We start from the raw sequence: 25,616 nt of genomic DNA on the forward strand, positions 1-25,616 counted from the left end.
CTATTCCCTTCCTATTCATATATTTGTCAAGATGTCTCTTAAACGTCGCTATCGTATCTGCTTCCACCACCTCCCCTGGCAGCAAGGGTTTCACCATTGACTAGACACTTACTTGGATCAGCACATAAATGTGCTAGAGCAGATCAGAGGCTGGGTATTCTCCAGCAGGTGCCTTACCTCCTGACTCCTCAAAGTCTCTCCACCACCTACAAGCCCAAGTGAGGAGTGTGATGGAATACTCTCCACTTGCCTGGATGGATGCTGCTGCAACAACACTAAAGAAGCTCAACACCATCCATAACATAACTGGCACATCACTGTGTAACCTAGACATCCAACCTCTTCACTGTAGCTATAGTATTGTCTGCAGGTTTCTGCAGCAGCACCTCCCAAACCCATAAATGAAAGCAAAATACTGCAGATGCTGGAAACCTTAATAAAAACAGAAAGTGCTGGAAATACTCAACAGGTTGGGCAGCATCTGTGGAGACAGAAGCAGAGTTAAAATTTCAGGTCACAGACTTGAAACATTAACTCCGCTCCTCCCAAACCCATGTTTGTGACTACCAGGATAGTAGATGGTAAACCAGATGTACCTTGGCCTTTTTGTCTTACACCTTCTGTGTTCCTAGGGGCAGCAGGTGCATGGGAACACCATCGCTTTCAAGTTCTCCTCCCTGGTCACATACTAACCTGACATGAACAATTATTCCTTCATCATGGCTAGGTCAAAATCCTGGCCATGAAAGTGGCTTTAGGTGTTCAATAGGAAACGGGAAGAGTAACCAGGATGAGATATCTAATAAGACCTCGGCTCCCTACATGTGTTTTTATTGAAAGCGGGGTGGGGGGAAAGAGAGATACAGGTGTGTTTCCTGATTTGACAAGACATTTATTTAATTAATAAACAGTATATTGTTATGACAGAGGCGGGAGGACACAGGTCACAACATATATTTAAATATTTACCCAGTAACCGATGTGGCCAATTATATACTCTATTTTTATTTCAGAATAAAATCCACCCGCCAGGTTTCTTTAATAAACAACAAAAGTATCAATTTATTATAAAACAAGACTTATTCAGTAAAGGTGCAAAGCAATAACACACAGATTGAAATATAAAAGTTCCCTTCTAACTTAGTCCAACACGCACGTGAGCATACACACAACGGTTAAAGAAAAAAATAGAGGTTTTCTCTGCAGAGATTTTTTTATACAAAGACAAAACAAAAATACTTTGGCCAAATACTTATCTTCTTTTCCTTCAAGAATTAACATGGAATGATATCAGTTGTCACTTTCTGGCGTCCCAAATATGCGTGGCGGCTGTCAGTGGGATCTTCCTGGAGCAGTTCTTTTCAGGCGGCGTCGAGGATTAATCTGGCAGGCTTTCCAAGAGAAATGCGGCATCAGGGGTTTCAACTATCACACACTGGTTTCACAGGGTTTCTCAGAGAGGTGGAGAAAAAATGAGCTGGGTGTTTCAGCGAGCTACAATTCCAACTGACTCAAAACAATATCCAAACCGAAACCAACTCTTGACCACCATAAATCTTGACGTGACTTCTCTGTAAACAACTCTTATAGTCAGAAGGCACCTGCTGTTTATTTAGCTGAACACATGTGACTTCCAGTACAAACAAAGTCCTTCAGGTGACGTTTGAATTTTCCCACAAAGGCTAGAGGTTTATGATCAGTATATACCAGTGTCTCTCTGTAGTCATGCCGGACATAGACTTCAAAATGCTTAAGCCAAGGGTTTCTTTTTCCACTGTTGAGTATCTCCTTTGGTATTGATTTAGCTTTGTGGAAAAGTATGCCACTGGCCTTTCTATGCCTGATTCATCATTTTGTAACAGGACTGCACCAACCCCCAGGTTACTAGCATCAATTGCTACCTTGAAGGGCTTATTGAAATTTGGGATAGCCAACACTGGTTCATTGATCAAAATGGCTTTCAGACTTTCAAAAGATGCTTGGCACTCTCCTGACCACACTACCTTGGCTTTCTTTTTTTGTAGCAAATCTGTCAGTGGAGCGGCTGTAGTGCTAAAATCTGATACAAACTTGCGGTAGAAACCACACATCCCCAAAAACCTCATGATTTCTCGTTTCGTCTTAGGGGCACGGAACTCCATCAATGCTTGTACTTTTACTGTTCTTGCAACACTTGTCCTTGCCCGACTATATGCCCGAAGTAGGTGACCCATGATTTTGCAAATTCACTTTTGGCACTATTTATCACCAAATCAGCCAACTGTTATTTCCTAAACGGAGCTTCTACTTGTTCCAAGCAGTCTGTCCAAGTGTCACTGTATACCAGCACATCACCAAGGTAAATCACACAGTTAGGAACACTGGCTACTACTTGGTTCGTTAGTCTCTGGCAAGCTGCTGGGGCATTTTTTAGCCCAAATGGCATCACTCGGTATTGACAAAGGCCGATATTTCTTTAGCTCGTGATGTTAAAGGAACTTGCCAGTATCCCTTTAACAGATCTTTTTGGTAAGAAACGTGGCACTGCCCACTCTGTCAATACAGTTTTCCAAGCGAGGAATTGGGTAGGAGTCTGCCTTTGTTACTCCATTAACTTTTCTGTAGTCTATGCAAAATCTAGTTGAACTGTCAGGTTTAGGCACTAACATGGGGAACTCCAGTTGCTTTGACTGGGCTCAATTAGTTGGTTTTCCACCATGTATTGGATTTCTGCTTTCACCTGCGCCTGTTTCTCTGGACTTAAGCGATAAGGATACTGTTTTCTCGGAGAAGATTCTCCTGCATCCACATCATATGTGCCTAAGGTTGTCCTTCCTGGTTTGTCCTTACAGACTTCTTTAAATGCTGTGAGTAGCCTTGTTAGGTATTCTCCTTGTTCTGCATCTAAATATGAAAGTGTCGTGTCTAATCTTCTTAACAATTCAATATTAGCTAACCAGATAGTAGGAGGTTCAATTTGAGAATTATCTAGGTCTCCTACTGCCTCATCCTTCCTATTCCTTTCATCCTTCCTATTCCTTTCATCCTTCCCTGTCCCTACTGCCTGGCATACCTGTACTTGCTTATCCTTCTCCCAGCAGTGATATTGTTTCAACATATTGATATGACACAGCCGATTCTTTTTCTGGCGATCTAGGGTGTCAATCAAATAATTGACTTTACAAATCCTTTTGACTATATGGTCCACTGAACCGTGCTTTCAGCGGTTCACCCTGTAAAGGCAGTAATATTAACACCTCATCCCCTGGTTGAACTGTTTAGGTCTTGGCATGTTTGTCTGCCCATTTCTTCATGGTTGTTTGGGAAGCGTTCGGGTGTTCCTGAGCCACTTTGCAGGCTCTCATGAGCTGCTTTCGGAACATGGACACATAATCTAACACACAAGATTCATCCCTCTGCTCTGAAAACTTTTCTTTGATTAATTTTAGAGGACCTCTTACCTCATGTCTGTAAACTATTTCAAAAGAGCTAAAACTGGTCAACTCATTAGGTGAATTCCTGGTGGCAAACAAAAGAAATTGCAGCCCTTTATGCCAATCATGAGGATATTCATGGCAATATGCCCTAGTCATCATTTTGAGGGTCTGATTGTACCATTCTAAAACCCCTTGTGTCTGTGGGTGGTAGGCTGAAGACTTTAACTGTGTTATACCCAGATTTACCTGTAACATCCTGAAAATTTTTAGACATAAAATTGGGAACCTTGATCTGACCTAATCTCAATCGGTAATCCATATCTAGTGCAGAACTGAGGTAACTTTTCTACCACTACCTTAGCAGAAATTGTTCTCAAAGGAATGGTCTCTGGGAACCGAATAGCCATATCCATAATAGTGAGTATATATTGGTGTCCCATTTTTGTGTTCGGTAAAGGTCTGGCACAGTCTGCCAACACCCTACAAAATGGTTCCCCAAAAACTTGCATGAGAATTAGAGGTGCCAGTTTTATGGCAGGTTGCGGTGTTCCCACAATCTGGCAAGTTTTACAAGACTGCACCACGTCCTTGGAAAGACCTGGCCAGTAAAAATGTCGATTAATTGGGTCTTGCAGATCCCCACATGTCCCGCTATGGGAATTTCATGCGCTATCCTTAATATTTCCCGGCGATACTTTGGCAGTACCACTATCTGGTGAGCTACTATCCATTCTTCATCTGCAGGTCTGTGAGGAGGTCTCCACTTCCTCATCACAATCCCATTTTTAATATAGTAGCCTTCTGGAACTCCCTTTGCTTCAGCTTCAGTTAGAGCCAATTGTGCCACTTAACTCTGGATCGGCTTGCTGAGTCTTGATCGGAGAAGACTTATTGAACATTTCCTTCGGATTATCCAGATCCCCAAAGAAAGTTTCAGATATTCGGCTATCTGTCTGTGGTGCCAGTTTTACCTCCAACAGTGGGACTTGTTTAGCCATCACTACACATGAAGGAAAAATCCTGGAACCTTTTCTTGTAACTGTTCCGTCTCTTTGACTTTACTTGGTCTTTCCGTGACTTCTGGAGAAGCTACTACCTTTGCTCTGGCCAAATCATACCCCAGGAGTAGGTCAACTCTGTCTACAGGCGAATTATGGACAGCTCCTAAGGTTACCATTTCAGACATTAGGTCACACACCAGCTGCACCCGATACAAAGGTACATATAGACTCTCTGCCGATACCATTCACTGCAACCTTGGCGTTCAGTCCGCTCTCTGGTGAAAAGGTTGGACCTTTCCTCAGCAAAAGAGTTTGGGTGGCTCCTGTATCCCTAAGTATAACTATAGGTTTACCTGCCTCACTTGAGGGATAAGGAGTTACGTTTCCTTTTGACAAGAATTCCCTATAATTCTCAGATATCTTGTTAACGTCCCCTGCACTCAGTGATTTTTGTACTTGGCTTCACAGCTGCAGTCAGAGCTACAGCTTGCTCTGTCGTACTCTCAGTCAGAGCCCCTTTCTCTGCATTGGCCTTGTGTCTCCCAATAAGCCCCATGGGTAAACCCGCAATTTCCAGCATTCTGCACGAAGATGTCCCATCTTGTGGCAATGGAACCTCACCTCCACCAACAGCATCTCCCTTTCTGGCACGAGGAGGAGATCCTAGGGCATTCCCAGCTATCCCTTCTTGTCCCTGGCTACTTGCCTTCCTTTCTCCCTCCCACCTTCTATCCTTCTCGGGTTTGTGGGGGTGACAGACAAAAGGTTTGGGCTTGTAAACAAGCTCGTAATCATCAGCGATCTCAGCTTCCTGTCTGGCTGTTGATACCTTCTAGTTTACCACATGGGTTCTTACCAACGGAGGGAGCGAATTTTTAAATTCTTCCAGAGGAATTATTTCCTTAAAGGTCTCATACGTGGCCAGTACTTTTAGTGCCTGCATCCAACAATCAAAGTTAATTTTGCTTTACCCTCTCAAATTCTATGTAAGTTTGTCCAGGCTGTTTCTGGAGCTTCCAAAATTTCTGCCTGTAAGCTTCAGGGGCAGCCTCTCTTCTCTTTCCTTTTGAAATTGTACTTCAGGTTTTTTCACTTCTTTTTCCTGTTCAAGCTCAAGTTTTTTTGTTTCTAATTTTCTTTCCTGTTCAAGCTGCTTCATCTGCAACTGAAGCAGCGGGAATAGCCTTTTTTGCCATCTCATAATCTGCAGATGCCCCTTCAGAATGCATGGCATAAGCTTCATGAGCTCTGCCCATCAACTTGCTTTGCATGAGCAGTGTCCAGCTTTCCTTTGGCCACTTCATCTGTCTGGCTATCTTTTCAAAAGAAATGAAAAATGCTTCTACGTCCCTTTCCTCAAAGTTTGGGAGGGCTTGCACAAATTTAAACAGCTCTTCACTGGGTCTTAGACTGGAGGCAGTTCTTTCCTCACCAGGATCTTCGTTGAGATTAAGGCCACCCTTTATTTTAGCTTTAGCTTTTATAATTCAAATACTCTTGCTTGCTCCCTTTTTCTCTCTCCTGCCTCTCTTCTCTTTCCTTTTGAAATTGTACATCAGGTTTTTTCATTTATTTTTCCTGGTCAAGCTCAAGTTTTTTTGTTTCTAATTTTCTTGCCTGTTCAAGCTGCTTCATCTGCAACTGAAGTCGAGCTAATTCAACTGAATTATCATCTGGTTTGCCTTTACCTTCTTCCAACTTGAAATGCAGTGCTTATACCTCAATTATGTCTGCTTTCTTAGCTCCTGGTGTTATCTCTAGCTCCGACTTTGCTGCCAATTCTTTTAGGTTAGACTTGGTTAGGTTTTTCAAGTCACTCAGGGATGTATCCTCCCTCCTCTGAAAGGTCGTAGCAACTGACAAAGCCATCCCAGTAGTGTAAGCTTTACTCTAGTGCACAAGAAAACTGGTGTTTTCCTTTTCCCCTTTTCAATTATTATTATTCCACTTGGAATTGCACGTCGTCAGCTTTGGGTTATCCCGCAAAGAGCCCCCAATTATATGTCACAACTGAGGTGGGAGGAGTGCACTGTCTTTATCTAGTTCCACTTCTCCACAGATCACAACATATATTTAAATATTTACCCAGTTATCGATACAGCCGATTATATACTCTTTTTATTTTAGAATAAAATCCATTCACCAGATTTCTTTAATAAACAACAAAATTATCAGTTTATTATAAAACAGGACATATTCAGTAAAGGTGCAAAGCAATAACACACAGATTGAAATATGAAAGTTCTCTTCTAACTTAGTCCAACACACACACACACACACACAGGCACACCAGTTCAAAACAAAATAGAGGTTTTCTCTGCAGAGGTTTTTTTTACACAAGGACAAAAAAATACTTTGGCCAAATATTTGTTAATTCTTGAAGGAAAAGGAGAAGATATCAGTTGTCCCTTCTGACATCCCAAATACACGTAGACGGCTGTCACTGAGATCTTTCTGGAGCAGTTCTTTTCAGGCAGCATCAAGGATTAATCTGGCAGACTTTCCAGGAGAAATCCGGCATCAGGGGTTTCAGCTATCATACACTGGTTTCGCAGGGTTTCTCAGAGAGGTGGAGAAAAGATGAGATTGTAATTATATGTTAAATGTCTAAAAGATGAAAATAAACTGTCTGCCTCTCTGTAGGATTGATTTTTGCTTCAAGTGGAAAGTGACACTTCATGTGCCATGCAGAGTGGGACAGTAAAGAAGTAATAATGTGCTGCCTTATCAACACAACACCAATAAACACCAGGACGTCGAGTTTCTGCATGACTTCTGCCCAGATATCAGCGCAATCTGGGTGGAATCGGATGAAATAGCACTAAAGATAGCAGAATTTTAAACATAAGTGAGTTGTGCCCATAACCGCTTTTTTCTGGGGCAATCTTTTACACTGGTTCAAAATTCCATTCGCCCGAGGCCCACAGAACTGGCCATGCCTCCAAGTCAAATGGCATGTTTTTTTCCAGTTGCACCCATTCAGGGGTTTTCTTCGCATTGCGTCCAGGTTCTTTGGCACGCAGACACCCATGGTCACAGTGTTAATCACCTGTACCTGTAGTGAACAGCAGACATTTGAAGCCGGGCCCAGGTTTGTTTCTCCTGCTGTTGTAATTAGTTTAAGTTCAGTTTAAATAAATCTAAATTCAGTCAGTTACAGCAGAGCAGGACACACCTCGGTGGCCTCAATTTACTGCTAGTCACAGGTTTTATGTACCAAGGATAGATCAAGCAGTCAGGTGAAGCCAATTAAAAGTAAGGCCAAGAGCATTAAATCAGTCAGTTGAATGGCTCATTTCCTGGCAACTCCACTCCTCTGTGGTGCTGGAGAAGTCCTGTTCCAGTCACGACCACACTGCTTGTTTGTGCTGATTGGTGGGAGATTTTACGTTTGGGCTTATACTAATGCGTTTGCGCGGAAATTTGCACATAACCTCACTGCAACAAAATCGGCACAATATCCAGCATATTTAGCTGATTGTCCGCCCCACGCTCCCATGTACCCACATGGCAACTGTAATCGCTAGGTTACTTTAGAAACTTCTGGCACTGCAGTCACCAAGCATGAAAATTACATAGTCTCACTGGTGGAATCAGCATTGATGGGTGACACCAGTGTATAAGTGTTGCATTGGTACAGTTCTGATTGACTTGGTGGCACTGATGTTCATTTGATACACTGGTATTTTATCAGTGTAACTCTGTTTTAATGAGCAGCCTTATTTTGGGTGGTTTCTTGGTGCAGCATAATTCATTTTGTGCGTTCTTTTCCCCTAGGTTTGTGCCAGCAGAACGGGCCTGGGTAGTGGCAGCAGCCCACGCTTCTATTTCAGGTTCCTCTGCTAGCAGTGCAAGTAGCACTCCTGAAGTAAAACCAGTAAAGTCACTCCTCTATGAAACCACACCAGCACTGCCTTTGAGCAAAGGAACACCAACCCAAGTAAGCAAAGAAGGACTTGTATTTAAGTAGATCCTTAAGTTTCTCAAGAATCTGAATTACTTAAATTATTGAAAAAAGTTAAATAAGGGCAATTATGAGGGCATAAAAGCAGAGCTAGCTAAAGTGAACTGGCAAATCAGGCTAAGGGATAGGTCAATAGAGATGCAGTGGCAGACATTTAAAGGAATATTTCAGAATACACAGAATAGATACATTTCAACGAGAAAGAAAAATTCCAAGGGTAGGACCCGCCATCCGTGGTTAACTAAAACAGTTAAAGATAGTATCAAACTTAAAGAAAAAGTCTATAATTGTGCAAAGATGGGAGGCAGGTCAGAAGATTGGACAGAATATAAAAAACAGCAAAGAATGACTAAAAGTTTGATAAGGAAGGTAAAATTAGAGTACGAGAGAATATTAGCTAGAAATATAACGACAGATAGTAAGAGTTTCTATAGATATTTAAAGAAAAGTTAACAAAGTGAATGTTGGTCCTATAGAAAATGAGACTGGGGAATTAATAATGGATAATAAGGAGATGGCAGATGAATTGAACAGATATTTTTCATCAGTCTTCACTATTGAGAATACAACTAACATCCCAGTATTAGCTGTAAGTCAGGAAATGGAAGGGCGGGAGGAACTCAAGAAAATTACAATCACCAGGGAAATGGTACTGAACAAATTGTTGGAGCTGCGGGCTGACAAGTCCCTGCATCCTGATGGATTTCATCCTAGGGTGTTAAAAGAAGTGGCTAGTGAGGTGAAGTGTTAGTTTTAATTTTCCAAAATTCCCTAGATTCGAGGAAGGTTCCGTTAGATTGGAAAATAGCGAATGTAACTCCTTTATTCAAAAAGGGAGGGAGACAGAAAGCAGGAAACTACTAGCTTAACATCGTTCTTAGGGAAAATGTTAGAAGCTATTATGAAAGACTGTTTAGCAGGGCATTTAGAAAAATTCAAGGTAATCAGGCAGAATCAACATGGTTTTGTGAAAGGGAAATCATGTTTAACCAATTTATTGGAGTTCTTTGAGGGAGTTACATGTGCTGTGGATAAAGGGGAAGCGGTGGATGTATTGTACTCAGATTTCCAGAAATGGGCGGCGCAGTGGTTAGCACCGCAGCCTCACAGCTCTAGGGACCCGGGTTCGATTCTGGGTACTGCCTGTGCGGAGTTTGCAAGTTCTCCCTGTAACCCGTGGGTTTTCGCCGGATGCTTCGGTTTCCTCCCACAGCCAAAGACTTGCAGGTGATAGATAAATTGGCCATTGTAAATTGCCCCTAGTGTAGGTAGGTGGTAGGGAATATGGGTTTACTGTAGGGTTAGTATAAATGGGTGGTTGTTGGTCGGCACAGACTCGGTGGGCCGAAGGGCCTGTTTCAGTGCTGTATCTCTAAAATAAAATAAAGCATTTGATAAAGTGCCACATCAAAGGTTATTGCAGAAAATAAAAACTCATGGTGTTGGGGGTAACATATTGGCATGGATAGAAGAAATGGCTAGCTAACAGGAAACAGAGAGTAGGCATAAATGGGTCATTTTCTGGTTGGCAAGATGTAATCAGTGGTGTGCCACAGGGATCTGTGCTGGGGCCTCAACTTTTTACAATTTATATAAGTGACTTAGATGAAGGGACCGAAGGTATGGTTGCTAACTTTGCTGATGACACAAAGGTAGGTAGGAAAGTAACTCGTGAAGGGGACATAAGGGGGTACAAAGGGACATAGATAGGTTAAGTGAGTGGGCAAAGACCTGGAAAAAGAAGTGTAATGTGGGAAATTGTCCACCTCGGCAGGAAGAATAAAAAAGAAGCATATTATCTAAATGGTGAGAGATTGCAGAGCTCTGAGTTGCAAAGGGATCTGGGTGTCCTAGTGCATGAATCGCAAAAGATTGGTATGCAGGTACAGCACGTAATTAGGAAAACTAAGAGAATGCTATTGTTTATTGCGAGGGGAATTGAATACAAAAGTAGGAAGGTTATGCTTCAACTATACAGGACATTGTTGAGACCACATCTGGATTACTGTGTACAGTACTGGTTTCCTTATTTAAGGAAGTAGGTAAATACGTTGGAGGCAGTACAGAGAAGGTTTACTAGACTAATACCTGGAATGGGTGGGTAGACTTACGAGGAAAGGTTGGACAGGCTAGGCTTGTATCCGCTGGAATTTAGAAGAGTAAGAGGCTTCTTGATTGAAACATACAAGATCCTGAGGGGTCTTGACAGGGTGGATGTGGGAAAGATGTTTCCCCTTGTGGGAGAATCTAGAACTAGGGGTCACTGTTTTTAAAAAAAGGGTCACCCATTTAATACAGAGATGAGGAGAAATTTTTCTCTGAGGGTTGTGAGTCTTTGGAATTCTCTTCCTCAAAAGGCAGTGAAAGCAGAGTCTTTGAATATTTTTAAGGCAGAGGTAGATAGATTCTTGATAAGCAAGGGGGTAGAAGGTTATTGGGAGTAGGTGGAAATGTGGAGTAATCAGTTCAGCCATGAACTTATTGAATGGTGGAGCAGGCTCGAAGGGCCGAGTGGCCTACTGCTTCCAATTCGTATGTTCTTATGTACTTTGAGTGGACTCTGTAGTTATTCAAGCAAATGCGAAAACAAAATCCCTAAAAATAAAGTAATAAAGGAAAAGACTGGTTAATCCTTTTATGTCGGTTGCAGAAGAAATGTAAACAAGAACTCATTGCTGTCTTTCAGATATATCAGGGGGTAATGTTTCGACTTGGGTGCAGTTGGCAATCTGGGTTCAAATTGTGCTCAAAATTGCGTTCGTTTTCCCAAGTGAAGTTGTGGTTCGAGTTTCTGCTCAAACACGTTATGCATCATTGCAAACTTAAAATCTTTCATAAACCAGTGCATTTGGGCAGTATTTTGGAATGCAATTGTTTATTCTTTTGCATTTAAAAAAATTCCTTTATATATTTAACAGGAACAGGAGTAGGCCATTTAGTTCATCAAGTCTGTTCTGCTATTCACTGAGATCATGGCTAATCTGTGACCTATCGCCATATACCCACCTTTTCCCCATTGGTTAACAAAAATCCATCATCTCAGTTTGTAAATTAACAATTGATCTTGCATCAACTGTCATTTGTGAAACAGAGTTCCAAACTTCTACTAACCTTTGCATGAATAAGTGTTTCCTAATTTCACTCCTGAAAGGTCTGACCAATCTTTTGACTATGGTCCCTACTCCTAGACTGTCCAATTAGCGGAAATAATTTCTCCCAATCGTACCCTATCTGTTCCCCTTAATATTTTGAAAACTTCAATCAAATCACTCCATTACTTTCTAAATTCCAGGGAATACAACCCTCATTCGTTTAACCATTTCTCATAGCTTAACCCTTGGAATCCAAGTATCATTCTAGTTAATCTACACTGCACTCCCTCCAAGGCCAATATATCCTTCCTAGAACTGCTCACAGTACTCCAAGTGTGCTTAACCCATGTCTTCGTATAGCTGACGCATGACTTCTGCCTCCTTATATTCTAATCCTCTAGATATAAATGCCAGAATTCCATTAGCCCTTGGCAACTTTGCCTCCAACTACACAGTCAAATGGAAAGCCTTGTCTCTGCTGATATCAGCAACTTATGTTCTTGTGATGCAGCAAGTTTGTACCATGTAATGTTTAAAAATATCAATCTTGTTAAATGAGTAATTAATTGCTTTGTGTTGGTATGGCTTATAAGTAGATTTGTGATTTGCACATTGCTTCTGACCAGTGTTGGAGGTGACTTATTAACTAACAGAGTTGGTGTCTCCATGTGAAGGAAAAGTCAGAACAGAAAAATGTAGAGAATAGAAAATAAAAGTTATACTGGAATAGAGATATTAGTTTCATAGAAACTCAAATTGCACAGTTGAAAGTTAATTCGAAAGTCAGAGAAAGTATAATTTATTGCAGCCAGAATCTGTTATGGAATTTCCTTTGTTTCTCTTTTCAGTGCGAGTCATGTATAACCTGTTTCATCTTTCAGATTGTTAGTTACGCTGGGTTCAGTTGCAAAATAATTATTCTACAATCTAATTCTGATGTGGCCTTATTCAGAGTCAGAAGAAATTGTATGTTTTTTCTTAGCTGTGTTGTAATACACTGAGGTTTCAGTGCCAGCTGCAGAGGTAACAGTGCTCCATTACAAGATCTAAGAATGGTATGTGTGGCATTACAACATTGATTTCAGTGAAATTTGGCATTATAGAATTACCATTGATTTCAATGTACTAAGTGCCGCAATTGTGACAAACTCAAAATAAATAAATACTTCCAATATATTAATGAATAATTAGTTCACACCACTCAAGGTTTTTTGAAAACACAAAAGCAAACTACTGTGGATGCTGGAAATACTCAGCAAGTCTGGCAGCATCTATGGAGAGAGAAAGAAGAATTAATATTTCCGCTCGATGACCTTTCATCAGAACTGGAAAAAATTAGAGATGTAACAGATTATAAGCAAGTGCAGGTGGTGGTGGGAGTGCGGGGAGGGCATGGGTTGGTGGTGGTGGGGCAACAAAAGGGAAGATCTGAGATAGAATAGAATGCAGGAGAGAAATGGGACCAGTAAAGAAACAAAATGTGTCTAGAGGAGGTGTAAGTGGGAAAAGCAGAATTATCAATAGCTACCATCCAAAAACAAAAAAAACACAAAAAGAGGAAAGAAATGGAGACAGAGGTTATGATCTGAAATTTTTGAACTCTGTGTTGAGTACAGAAGGCTGTGAAGTACCTAATCAAAAGATGAGATGATGTCCCTTGAAATTAACTTGAGCTTCATTGGAGCAGTGTAGGAGGGCGAGATCAGAGTGGGAGTGGAGCAGAAAATTAAACAGTGATTCTTGACAACGCAGCCGGCCGCTGACATCATCAGACTGCGCCAAGCTGCGCACATGCGCATATGGGCAACCACTGTCTGCGCGTGTGCTGCGTTCTGCATTGCCAGGACTGGTTGGTGCACGCGCAGATGACATCATCGCGTAACGCTGGGAAGGAAGAGGCCGAAGACCTTGGTGGCGGCGGGTGTGCTTTCCTCTTCCCCCGTCTGCCGGCTTGCTCTTTCCTCCTCTCACTTTCCCTCACCCGCTCATGCCCTCCACCTGCTCTCTTCCTCCCCCTCGCCCGCTTGCGCTCTCCCCCTCCCGCTCTCCCCCCACCCACTCACCCGCTCTCACCCCCGCCCGCTCGCTCGATCCCCCCGCCCGCTTGATCTCATCCCCGCCCACCCACTCACTCTCTCCCCCCCCCCCCCCCCCCACACCTGCTCGCTCCCCCTCTCGCTCTCCCCTGCCTGCTCGATCTCTCCGGCCTTTGTGTGCTGCCATGTGTTTACGTTGCCTTTGTGTGATTATTTGAACAGCGCCATCTTTAGTCCTGGCAGCTACCTGAACGTCGCAGACTGTAACTTTTTAGTGGCACAGGCTGCATTTGCGCATGTGCCAGAGCAGCACCACCTAGTATAAAAGAAAAATCCTGCAGATGCTGGAAATCTGAAATAAAAACAAGAAATGCTGGAACCACTCAGCAGGTCTGGCAGCATCTGTGGAAAGAGAAGCAGAGTTAACGTTTCGGGTCAGTGACCCTTCTTCGGAACAAGCAAATATTAGAAATGTCAAAGGTTATAAGCAAGTGAGCCGGGGGTGGGGCAAGAGGTAACAAAGGAGAAGGTGTAGATTGGACAAGGCCACATAGCTGACCAAGAGGTCAAGGAGCAAAGGCAAACAATATGTTAATGGTGTGTTGAAAGACAAAGCATTAGTACAGATAGGGTGTTAACGAACTGAAGATTGAGCAGCAGCAAGTACAAACATGAAAAAAAGACGTGGGGAAGCAAACTGAACAAACTACAATGAAATGAAATAAACAAAAGAAAAAAATTGTAAAAAATGTAAAAAAGAAAAAATAACTAAAAATAAAAGTAAAATGGGGGGCCCGTCATGCTCTGAAATTATTGAACTCAATGTTCAATCCGGCAGGCTGTAGTGTGCCTAATCGGAAAATGAGATGCTGTTCCTCGAGCTCGCGTTGATGTTCAGTGGAACACTGCAGCAAGCACAGGATAGAGATGTGAGCACGAGAGCAGGGGGGAGTGTTGAAATGGCAAGCAACTGGAAGCTCAGGGTCCTGCTTGCGGACTGAGCGGAGATGTTCCGCAAAGCGGTCACCCAGTCTGCGTTTGGTCTCCCCAATGTAGAGGAGACCACATTGTGAGCAGCGAATACAGTATACTACATTGAAAGAAGTACAAGTAAATCGCTGCTTCACCTGAAAGGAGTGTTTGGGGCCTGGGATAGTGAGGAGAGAGGAGGTAAATGGGCAGGTATTACACCTCCTGCGATTGCAGGGGAAGGTGCCATGGGACGGGGACGAGGTGGTGGGGGTAATGGAGGAGTGGACCAGGGTGTCGCGGAGGGAACGATCCCTTCGGAATGCTGACAGGGGAAGGGAGGGGAAGATGCGACTGGTAGTGGCATCACGCTGGAGGTGGTGGAAATGGCGGAGGATGATCCTTTGGATATGGAGGCTGTTGGGCTGGAAAGTGAGGACAAGGGGAACCCTGTCACGGTTCTGGGAGGGAGGGGAAGGGGTGAGGGTAGAGGTGCGGGAAATGGGCCGGACACGGTTGAGGGCCCTGTCAACAACAGTGGGGGGGGAATCCTCGGTTGAGGAAAAAGGAGGTCATATCAGAAGCACCGTCATGGAAGGTGGCATCATCAGAGCAGATGCGTCGGAGATGGAGAAACTGGGAGAATGGAATGGAGTCCTTACAGGAGGAAGGGTGTGAAGAAGTGTAGTCCAGGTAGCTGTGGGAGTCAGTGGGCTTATAATGGATATTAGTAGACAACCTATCCCCAGAGATGGAGACAGAGAAGTCAAGGAAGGGAAGGGAAGTGTCAGAGATGGACCATGTAAAGGTGAGAGAAGGGTGGAAATTGGAAGCAAAGTTATAAAGTTTTCCAGTTCAGGGCGGGAGCAGGAAACGGCACCGATACAGTCATCAATGTACCGGAAAAAGAGTTGGGGGAGGGGGCCTGAGTAGGACTGGAAGAAAGAATGCTCGACATATCCCACAAAAAGACAGGCATAACTAGGGTCCATGCGGGTACCCATAGCAACACCTTTTACTTGAAGGAAGTGAGCGGAGTTGAAGGAGAAGTTGTTCAATGTGAGAACAAGTTCAGCCAGGCGGAGGAGGGTGGTGGTGGATGGGGATTGGTTGGGCCTCTGTTCAAGGGAGAAGCGGAGAGCCCTTAAACCATCCTGGTGGGGGATGGAGGTGTAGAGAGATTGGACGTCCATAGTGAAGAGGAGGTGGTTGGGACCAGGAAACTGGAAATTGTCAAAATGACGTAACCACCTAGTGGATATGTTGTCAGCAAACGCAGCCAAAATTAAGATGACAAGCAACTGGAAGCTTGGGTCACGCAGGCAGACTGAATCGTGGTATTCTGCAAAGCGGTCACCCAGTCTGCATTTGATCTCAATGTAGACGAGATTGCATCATGAGCAGCAAAAACTGTATATTAAATTGAAATAAGTACACTATTTCACCTGGGAGGAGTATTTGCGGCCTTGAACAATGAAAATGAGGTAAAAGGGAAGGTGTTGCATCTCCTGCACTTGCATAGGAAGTTGCCGTGGGAAAGAGAGGGTGGGTTGACTATTGAGGAGTGGACCAGGGTATCACAGAGGGTATCGTCCCTTCAGAGGGGAAGATGTGTTGGTGATATTTTTACATTCAGCTAAAGTTAAGACCAATTGATCTAAACCAACATTTTGAATCTTTTAAATTAGACTAGTTATTTACTGAGTCCTTATGTCATTACGTGTGACCAATCAACAGTATTGTCTGCCTGTGAGTGTAGACGGCGTAGAATCCACTACACGATCTACTGATGATATCTGTTGAGGCAAACTACTCAGAAGATGGACCTTATTAAAAACCAACCCATATTCAGTTTATAATAATGCTACAATACAAGTTGAAATATCTTGGCTCATATCAAGTGTATTAATTACCAGCTCCCCATATCAGTGAAATCCCAACTCAAGACCATATCACATCAGTGTTCAGTGCCCACTGACATTGTCAATAGCTCCATTTCCTCAGGCTCCACCCTCTGCCTTTCACAACTATTGCCATGCCGACCCTCAGTCCCTCTAACACCCTATCGTTGTCCTTGGTGCCACCTTTCCCATCACTCACTGGAACAAGAAACATGGATAGTGGTAGAGCTTGTTAATACACAAGTGAATTAAAGCTAAATTTATGATTGCATTTTCTTGAAGTCCCCAGCGGTGAGTCGCTCTCACGGATCTCAGCAGGAGAAGAAAGTGGCTCCATTTGATCTCCTTACTGACCTTGGAGGGGATATTTTCGCGACTCCTCAGTCTGCACCTCCATACTTTGCAAACTTCACACATTTTAATAGTCATGCAGGTAAGAGAGTGTTCACTGGTTATCACTTTATGTTGTTAACATGTTTATTGGTATTGAGTGAAAGTCATTTTTTACACAAAGAAACATTTAGACTTTGGGAAAACTGCATCATCGTTTTTAAATGGAAAAATATGAACGCTTTTTTCCCAATCATATTGGCAATTGATATAATTGAAGTCAATGCTTAATTACGCATTATGATTATTCGGAAAGTTGGAATAATATTTAATTTTGTAAATTATATTTGAAAATAGCTTGAGCTAGCATGGTGCTAGAGTTGGAGCATTCAATTTGAACCTCTCTTCTCCAGGGTGAGACTATTTTAAGGATAGGTCTCCCACATCAGTCCCTGTTGAGCGGGCATCTGGGTGTCCTGCTCTCCAGGATATTGTTTAGAAGTCATCTGCTGGTGAATACTCAAGAGTAGCTTACAACGAGTTGCATCAAGTCTACAGCACAAAAGCAGGCTACATGAGCCTCCTCCCTCCCCTCTTCATCTAACTGTATCAGCATACCTTTCTATTCCTTTCTCTCTCATGTGTTTATCTAGTTTCCCCTTCAATGTATCTATGCTATTTGCCTCAACTTGTCCTTGTGGTAGTGCGTTCCACATTCTAACCACTTAACCACTCCTGGGAATTCAGGAGGAACTTCTTTGTCCATTGAATTTATTAGTGACTATCACATAGCCTCTAATTTTGATCTTCCCCACAAACCCAATCAAACCCTTTCATTATCTTAAAAGACCTCTATCAGGTCACCCATCAGCCTGTTAGTTTCTGAAGAAAAAAGCCCCGGTCTATTCACTCTTTCCCAATGGTTATAACCCCTCAGTTCTGGTATCATCCTCGTGAATTTGTTTTGCACCTTTCCCAATGTCTCTGTATCCTTTTTAGAATATGGAGAACTGTGCATGGCATTCCAAGAGTGATCTAACCTGGGTTTTAGACATGTTTAGCATAATTTCCCTGCTTTTCAATTCTGTTCCTCGAGAAATAAACCCCAGTGCTTGGTTTGCTTTTTTATGGCCTTATTAACCTCCATCGCTACTGTTAGTGATTTATATATCTTTGCTCCTGCACTCTATTTAGGCTATTATTATCCAAGCAGCTTGTGGCCTCCTTATTCTTCCTACCAAAATGCAGCACCTCATCCTTAATTATATTGAAGTTTATTTACCAATTAAATGCCCATTCTGCAAGTTTGTTAATGTCTTTTTGTATCGCATTCTTCCTCCACATTGCCCATAAATTTAGAAATTGTACTTCCTTGAGCTTGAGTATCATTCCATATGCTCTGCATCTCCAAACAGCATCAGTGCCTAAATTCCTTACTCATTATATGAAGAATTGTAGTAGCAACTCATTCTAGAACTTTGTGCTGCATGCTGATACTTCATTGTACTGCGTTATTTCTGATGCAAACTGAGGTTACAGATCCTCAGTTGCTCATCAGAAACCACTTCACTTTTAGGCTGCCCTGAGTTTGTGATCAGAGAAGAAGTAAAGCAATTATTCGGTGACAGCTTTGAATTAACTCGGTTCAAAAGGAACATCTGGCTTTTGAATAGAGTTATAGTATCTAGGGAAGTGGTACCTCCATTAAAATGAACCATTACAAACTGCATTTTAAATAGCAGACTTCTACAGATTCCTTCTTAAATTATAAGGCTGGTTTTAAGTAATTAAAATGTAATTGTAGAATGCTCTGGGTGGTCTAAAATTAAGTAGACATACTGTCTCCTCTCCACTTCAAAATATTTTTTTTTAAAACTGTATTTTAAGGATTGATGGAGCTTTTAATACTAAGTGAGATTATCACTGATCTGATGTGGTCTTGAGCTGAGATTTCACTGATATGGAGGATTGGGGTGGGGGCTGTGGGTAATTTTAACCTAACTTGCTGGACAGGGAACACACCGGATCTAGTGGAACAATGGTTTTAGGCTCTTCAACGTCCCTCAACCTCCGCCACCCCCCCCCACCCCCCCACCAATATACTCTCTATTGAAGTCGGTGGAGAGTAAAATCGGGTGGTGTGAAACCAGTGTTGCACTCAGTCCCATCAGTTTTCCATCGAATGCGTTTGGTTAAAATTGCACCCAAATTCTGTCTGCCGTTTCTTGCAGCTGAATCTTCAGAATTAAAATTTGAGGCCAACTGGGATACTGTTGCACAACAGTGCTATTAAATTGGTTCTCATTACATGAGCAGTCCAGTCTCAAGTGAATTCAGAAAAATAATTTTGCGATGATCAGTATTGATGCTACAATTAACCCTTAATTTGCCAGCCATTGAATTTATGTCATTAATGTGGACTTCGGTAAATTGGCAAAGGCTGATTAAGAAAACTGTTGAGTGTAAGATTGGTCCCTGACCCAGCACATAGTAGAAAAGACCATTGGTAACATTTGATTTTGTCTTGTAGAGCATATTATTATCCTGTGCTCAAATCAGTTGGGCAACTTGTATTCTATACGGGAACCTGCTAGAGCTGCTTTGATGCATTAGTCCATTGAAAACTTATTAGTAGGAGTTCAGAGAGAGAGTACAATTATATGGCACAAAGGGAAATGAGAGCAATTCACTCTCCAGTTTGTATCGCTTATGAAGAAAAGAAGTATACCAGCAGTCCTACAGTGTCCCTGATTCTAAAATTGGTTCACAATGCTGATGGTAATACATTAAGATGCTGTGAAATCACAGTGCTGAGCATTCTAGCAACATCTGATCTCCAGGAAACTGAAGTTGCGCTGTACCAAGGGCTTTCCACTAATGGCAGTGAAATGTTCAACTGCTGGTGCTTTCACTTTGCAGTCACCAGTGCACTGTGCATTCAGATTACCAATATGGCTCTACTGTTACACAGCGACACAACTGTTAGAGCAAAGTTGCATATAAACAGGCCCAAAAACTCAACCTCCTAAATCTTTAATTCTTGCATCAGTTGAGAAGAGCCTTCAACAAAAATGTGAGCCATATTAGGTAACATATTTGACTTTCTAAAGTTAATACAAATTGAACAACACCTCCACAACTGGCAGTGTGATTGTTGCAAATTTGGATCTTGTGGTATAGCGATGCTAGTCACTCCCATAAGTGGTATGAGGGTCTTGATGTCTAGTTAATGCCATTCTATCCAATATCTTAACTATAATTCAGCATCATCTGGGGTGTATCTGGCCTTGTCTTACCCATGTTTCCTGGCACACCTTCAAAAAGATTGGAGTGGTGCATGTTTGACAGACACGGATATCTGAACCACACACTTGAGTCTTTTAGATATACACCTCTCCGATCTTTTGAAGGCGGACCAGGTAGCACTTAGTAAACATAGTCAAATACAAATCACTAAGTTGCTTTATTTTACATCAAGTGAGCAATAGTTTTAAACAGACTGACTTAGTTCAACCAGTACAACTCATGTTCATGTAATAACATAAAATAATAAATGGCCATGTCAGTTGTCCATCAGTTAGTTGGGTGTTTGATTGTATTCAGGTGGTGGGCATTAATTGGGGACTCACCTGTACTCATATACATAGGATTAGATTGAAAGAGGTGCTGTTATTTGGAGGTGCACATTATGTAATGTGTGTCTCTAGCTTATAAGTGTATAAAGACTAGGCTCCAGTTCTATTCTTCACCGTTTGGCTATCTGAATTCTTAGACGTTATGCTTCTCCTCTCCATCATCTGCTCTCCAAATTTTAACCTTCTGAATCCAGTAAAAACATACCCTTTACAGCTTTCTGCTTTTTTAAAAAACGTACTTTTGGGATGTAATTTTTTCTTTTTTTTTTAGTCTCTCTTCACAACCAGATGTCCTTTGCCAAGCACCCAGAGCTAAAGATAATGAGCATGAGGTGTTGATCAATTAGTGAAACAGGGTAATGAGTTGCTGATTGTTTACAGGTTTTTGGGGAAACAATTTCAGTGCCTGGAACAAGAGCATTTTTATTTTTATATTTATTATTATTGATATCGCTCTTGTTAAGCACCTTGGAACATTTTACTTTTGATGGTTTCTTGCTGTTCATGACCTTGCATTTGCTTTTTTCCAAACATATGTGAATACATTTGGCTTCAAAAACTTGCTTGCAAAGATCATGTAACCCTCATTGCATGTGCCACCATGACAAATTATAATGATTGAAAAAAGCCAACATTAAAGATTGGTCTGGCATTCAGAGATCAATCAGCAATGCATTGTCAATACATCTGAGTGACCTTGAGTAGAACTCAATTTCACAGTGAAGTAAATGTACAGTGAATTGTAGCTTCATATTGTGGTGAAGGTTTGAACTAATATACTTATTGATACAATACAAAAAATGGCATTAATATGCTTATCTAATTCAACTGTTAGCCTCTTTGAAAGGAAATCAGTCATCCTCCCGAGCAAGATCCTTAATTGGCACCATCAGCCTTTCGGTACCTCCTTCATGAATGAGTTTAGAAAGGAATGTTAGACCATTCAGTTGTGGAGGTAGACAGCATAGCACTGGCAAATCTCGCCTTCACCTGATACACACGTTGATATTCAGTGTTCCCCCATTTTTCCAATAAAAGTGAGTGGGATCCTTACCTGATTTCTATTTGCCTCCTCTTTACTAATTGTAGTAACCACTGCTACTGTGAAAGTTAGCTAGTTCAGTACAGATCTACCTGGAATCTTGAGACATTGGAAGAACCCTTCTCTCTCTTACTCACTTGCTTATGATTGTGCAAGCATGCTTTTTCTCGCTTCCTTTTACTTGTTTCTCTCTTTCTTCCTCCCCCAGTTAATTTGGCTGTAGAATTTGCTTTTGGCTGTAAGATTTGCTGGTGGTGTTATTCAGTGTTCCCCTATTTTCCAGAAAAAGAAAGCTGTTTGGAAGTGAGAGAACTTCAGCCCTAATGGAATAGCTCTTTTGGAATTACTGGGCCTTGGAAAAGAGGCTGGAAAAGAGGAAGATTCATGTCTTGGTGGTCTGCTATAGTGCAATATTGGCAGAGGCCAGGAGCAGCTGCCGAGGAAGGTGCTCTGTGTGGGAAGATTCCACAATGGAAGTTTAAAAAGAAAGGACAATTTGGTTTGCTTGATTGAGGTGGAGAGAATGTGGTTACCATATAGGAATTAATACAAGCGGATGCAATTCGAGACTGGTTATATTAAACCATAAACATATTGATTGATTTTACTTGAGAGTAATATTTATTGAATACCCTGTAGGTGTCTGGTATCATCTGACCTTTCTTGTACTGTTTGGAACATGAATTCATTCATGGTCTTCTGTTTGTTTATTGTGCATGACTTTCATATTCATTAACATGTCTGTTTTTGGTTTTCTTCTTCCACCCCTTTTCCTCTATATTACTGTTACAGCTCCAACCTCTCTGAATACAGATTTTGCAAACTTTGATGCGTTTGGAAGTTGTAATGCTTCTGATAATTTTGGAGTTTTCTCCTCAGCAAGTCTGCCACCATTCCAGTCCAACAGTACAGGTAGTGCTGGTTGTAATTGCCCAGCTTTGCTTTTTGAAATAGTGAGGTGTCTTGTTTGTCTGTGTGTGTGAGTGTCTGTCTGTCTGTGTTGGAACAAGGTAGCTCTAAAGAGTTCAGTCAGTCCAAACATCATTGGTTCTTATTTTCAATCCATTTTATATTTGTGAAAACAGAAAATGTCAATAATACAGTCTAGGAGCATCTTAAAAGAGAAAAAATAGCCAATATTTTAGGTCTAGGACTTGCATCAATATAGAAAGGAAAAAAAAATTTGGATGCTGTATATTACTAGCATTTTCTGTTTCTTATTTCTGATTTCCAACATTTGCAGATTTCTTTTTATTTTGTTTTATTTTCACATTCCACAATTTGGTTCCATTCTGTCATGTTTAAAGGATTTGGATTAATGTGCCACACTAAAATGAAGGGGATGAGGAAGAAAATAAAGATCTAGAAATAACAACTTGCATTTAGATAGCCTTTTGATTGTAGTAATCCCCAAGGCACTTCACAGATGCTTTGTGAAACAAAATTTGACACCAAGCAAAATAACGAGAAGAGGTAATCAAAAACTTGGTCAAAGAGGTAGGTTTTAAGAAGAATCTTTAAAGAAGGAGAGAAGTAGAGAGGCAGCGAGTTTTAAGGAGGCAATTCCCAAGCTTGGGACTTAGTCAACTAAATGCATGGACGCCAGTGGTGGAGCGATTAAAATTGTGGATACAAAAGATGGCAAAATTGGAAGAGTGCAGAGATCTCAGAGGACTGTGGGGTTGGAGGAGATTACAGAGATAAGGAGGGGCGCGCCTATGGAGGAATTTGAAAACAAAGATGAAAACTTTAAAATCAATGCATTGCCAGACTAGGGCTAACGTATGTCAGCGAGCACAAAGGTGATTGGTAAACGGGACTTGGTGCGTGTTAGGATAAGGGCAGCAGAGCTTTGGATAAGCTCAAGTTTGTGTACGGTGGAAGATGGGAGGCTGACCAGGAAAGCATGGGAATAGTCAAGTCTGGAAATAACAAAGGCATGCATGAAGGTTTCACAACAGATAAGCTGAGGTAGCAAAGTAGTCAGGCAATGTTACAGAGATAGAAGTCAGCGGTCTTGGTGATGGAGCAAATATATGATCAGAAGCTCATCTTGGGGTCAAATATGACACCGGTTGCGAGCGATCTGGTTCAACCTCATACTGTTGCCAGGGAGAGGGATGGAGTCCGTGGCTAGAGAATGGAGTTTGTGGCAGGAACAAAAGACAGTGACTTTGGTCTTCCCAATGTTTAATATTAATTTCTGCTCATGCGGTTCTGGATGATGGATATGCTGTGCGACAAATCAGAACCAATGGAGAAGTTGAGAGAGGTGGTGGTGAGATAGAGCTGCCTGCCATCAGTGTACACGTGGAACTGGAGATATTGTGTTTTCTCAGATGATGTGATCGAGGGGCAGCATGTAGATGAGAAGTAGGAGGAGGCTAAGGATAGGTCCTTGATGGACTCCAGAGATAATACAAGATGCCAAACCAAGGATGTTTGAGTAGAAACTGAAATGCACCTGGGTAAGTTTCCAAATGAGCTATAAACTCATTAGATAAAAGGTCACTTTGAAGTGGAGGTACATGCTATGATGTTAATACTGTTAGCTGAAATTAACAGCTAGAATTGAAAACTGGGAGTGGGTATCTCCATTATGAGGCAATGTTGCAAAAGCTGGAAATGTTTACATTAGAGAAGTAAAACCTCAGGGGCGATCTTATTAACAAAACAAAGAGTATGCAAAGTATGCAAAGTTCAAAAGGGTATTGAAAAATAAATATCAGTGAATTTAATGGCCTGAATTTTGCAGTCAGCTGTGAAGCAACGATGCTCGCCTCTGACCTCAAAGAAAGCTGCCCACAAAGACCTAGTGACATAGATTTCACCTTTCCCAACATTAACTTGAATCTGCTGCCAATTCAAAGGGATCTCCGGGCGTCCAGCAACAGTGGTATCATGAAGTGGGGTATGCAACTAATCACATTGAAGTATTCTAACAGACAGCAAACCAGGAAGTAAAGAGCACTGATTATCATTCTGCAAAATTTACAAAAAGTGAGAGCGAAACACAGATTGGGCCATACACATTAGAACCTGAGATGCCATAAATAAACCTTGAAGAATTGATATTAAACAAAAAACTATGGGATTTTTATCATGGAAAGAAATAACTAATATAAAATTAGTTTTCTGGGGCAGAGAGATTATTCAGCAACAGTTATGACTTAGTACGTTGTGTGACACTCATTCGCCGATAAGACCCTGTTACATCTCATTAGCAAAGCATACCTTTTTTTGAGAGTTTTTAACATCGATATTACAGTGTAATAGGGGAAGTTCTCATCAATTCAGTGATTTCTAGAAGATTGCTGTCTTTGGGGACTTACACAGCACGCCCTGTGAGGGAGCAGCGAATTACCGACAGCAACTTCTGGATTTCCACATTTAACTGCACATGTGTGGATGCCAGAAGCTGCCATCAGTTTCACAGCGTAATGACGGCGAGCACTGACAGTTTCAGCATCATAACAACTGTAAAATCCAGGCCAATGTAATCACAGACAAGGCACCTTAGACTCAAATTTAGAAGAGGGTGGATGAAAGACAAGTTTCAGTCTAATTATCCCAAAGTTGGATTCGATGGCCAAGGGAGAAACTGGGGGGTGGATTGTATATGAAAATTTATGAGTTGAATAAGTACCTGGACAAACCAGATGGAGTGCAATACTATTTTCTAGTCATGTATGCTATTATGTTCTGTCCCACACATGAATAGTTCATTTTCTACCTGTTACTTAGCAATACAGATCATGTGTCAATTTCTCTGACTTCGAAATATGGAACTTCCCCTACATAATGAGAATTTTGAAATAGGCAAAGTTGGTTTGAAAGCATCTTCTAATGTTTTTAAGCTGTTTATAATTGATACCTTACCAGCTTTTCATTCTGAGAACATATGTTTATTTGGATTGACTTAACCCAGAAGACATTACTTGAAGCTTGGCCTAACTTGTTGCCATTTATTTGCTCTTGTGTCTATATTGCACTTTACTTTTGTATTTCGTTTCTGTTCCTCTATTGATTTCCCCTCCATATCCCCTGGCTTTCCAGTCTTCAGAACACTTTCATCAGGCTGCAGTTTTGGTGACTTTACCTCCGCTTTTACTGTCCCAGCTGTGCACAGTAAGTGCTATTTTAGTGTAGGGACCTTGGTTCCAGTGTCTCTTTTCTGTGTTCATCTCTATCTTAGTGCCATTTCTTGTCTGTCCTTTCTCTTGTCTTATT

General features: G+C 41.7%; 1 protein-coding gene across 10 annotated transcripts in view; it reads left to right on the forward strand.

The window, feature by feature from the left end:
* Positions 1–25,616, forward strand: part of agfg1a (ArfGAP with FG repeats 1a) — a 100,577-nt gene that overhangs the window by 38,732 nt on the left and 36,229 nt on the right. For 9 of the 10 annotated variants that reach the window (XM_068042519.1, XM_068042520.1, XM_068042521.1 and 6 more), the window contains 3 exons: positions 8,195–8,357; positions 16,662–16,812; positions 22,179–22,298. In XM_068042519.1, coding sequence (XP_067898620.1) covers positions 8,195–8,357; positions 16,662–16,812; positions 22,179–22,298 — 434 coding nt within the window. The remainder of the gene's footprint in view (positions 1–8,194; positions 8,358–16,661; positions 16,813–22,178; positions 22,299–25,616) is intronic. The other variant, XM_068042517.1, reaches the window with a different exon arrangement.

The sequence above is a fragment of the Heterodontus francisci genome, chromosome 11 (genome assembly GCF_036365525.1).
Source record: "Heterodontus francisci isolate sHetFra1 chromosome 11, sHetFra1.hap1, whole genome shotgun sequence".
Taxonomy (NCBI): Eukaryota; Metazoa; Chordata; class Chondrichthyes; order Heterodontiformes; family Heterodontidae; genus Heterodontus; species Heterodontus francisci.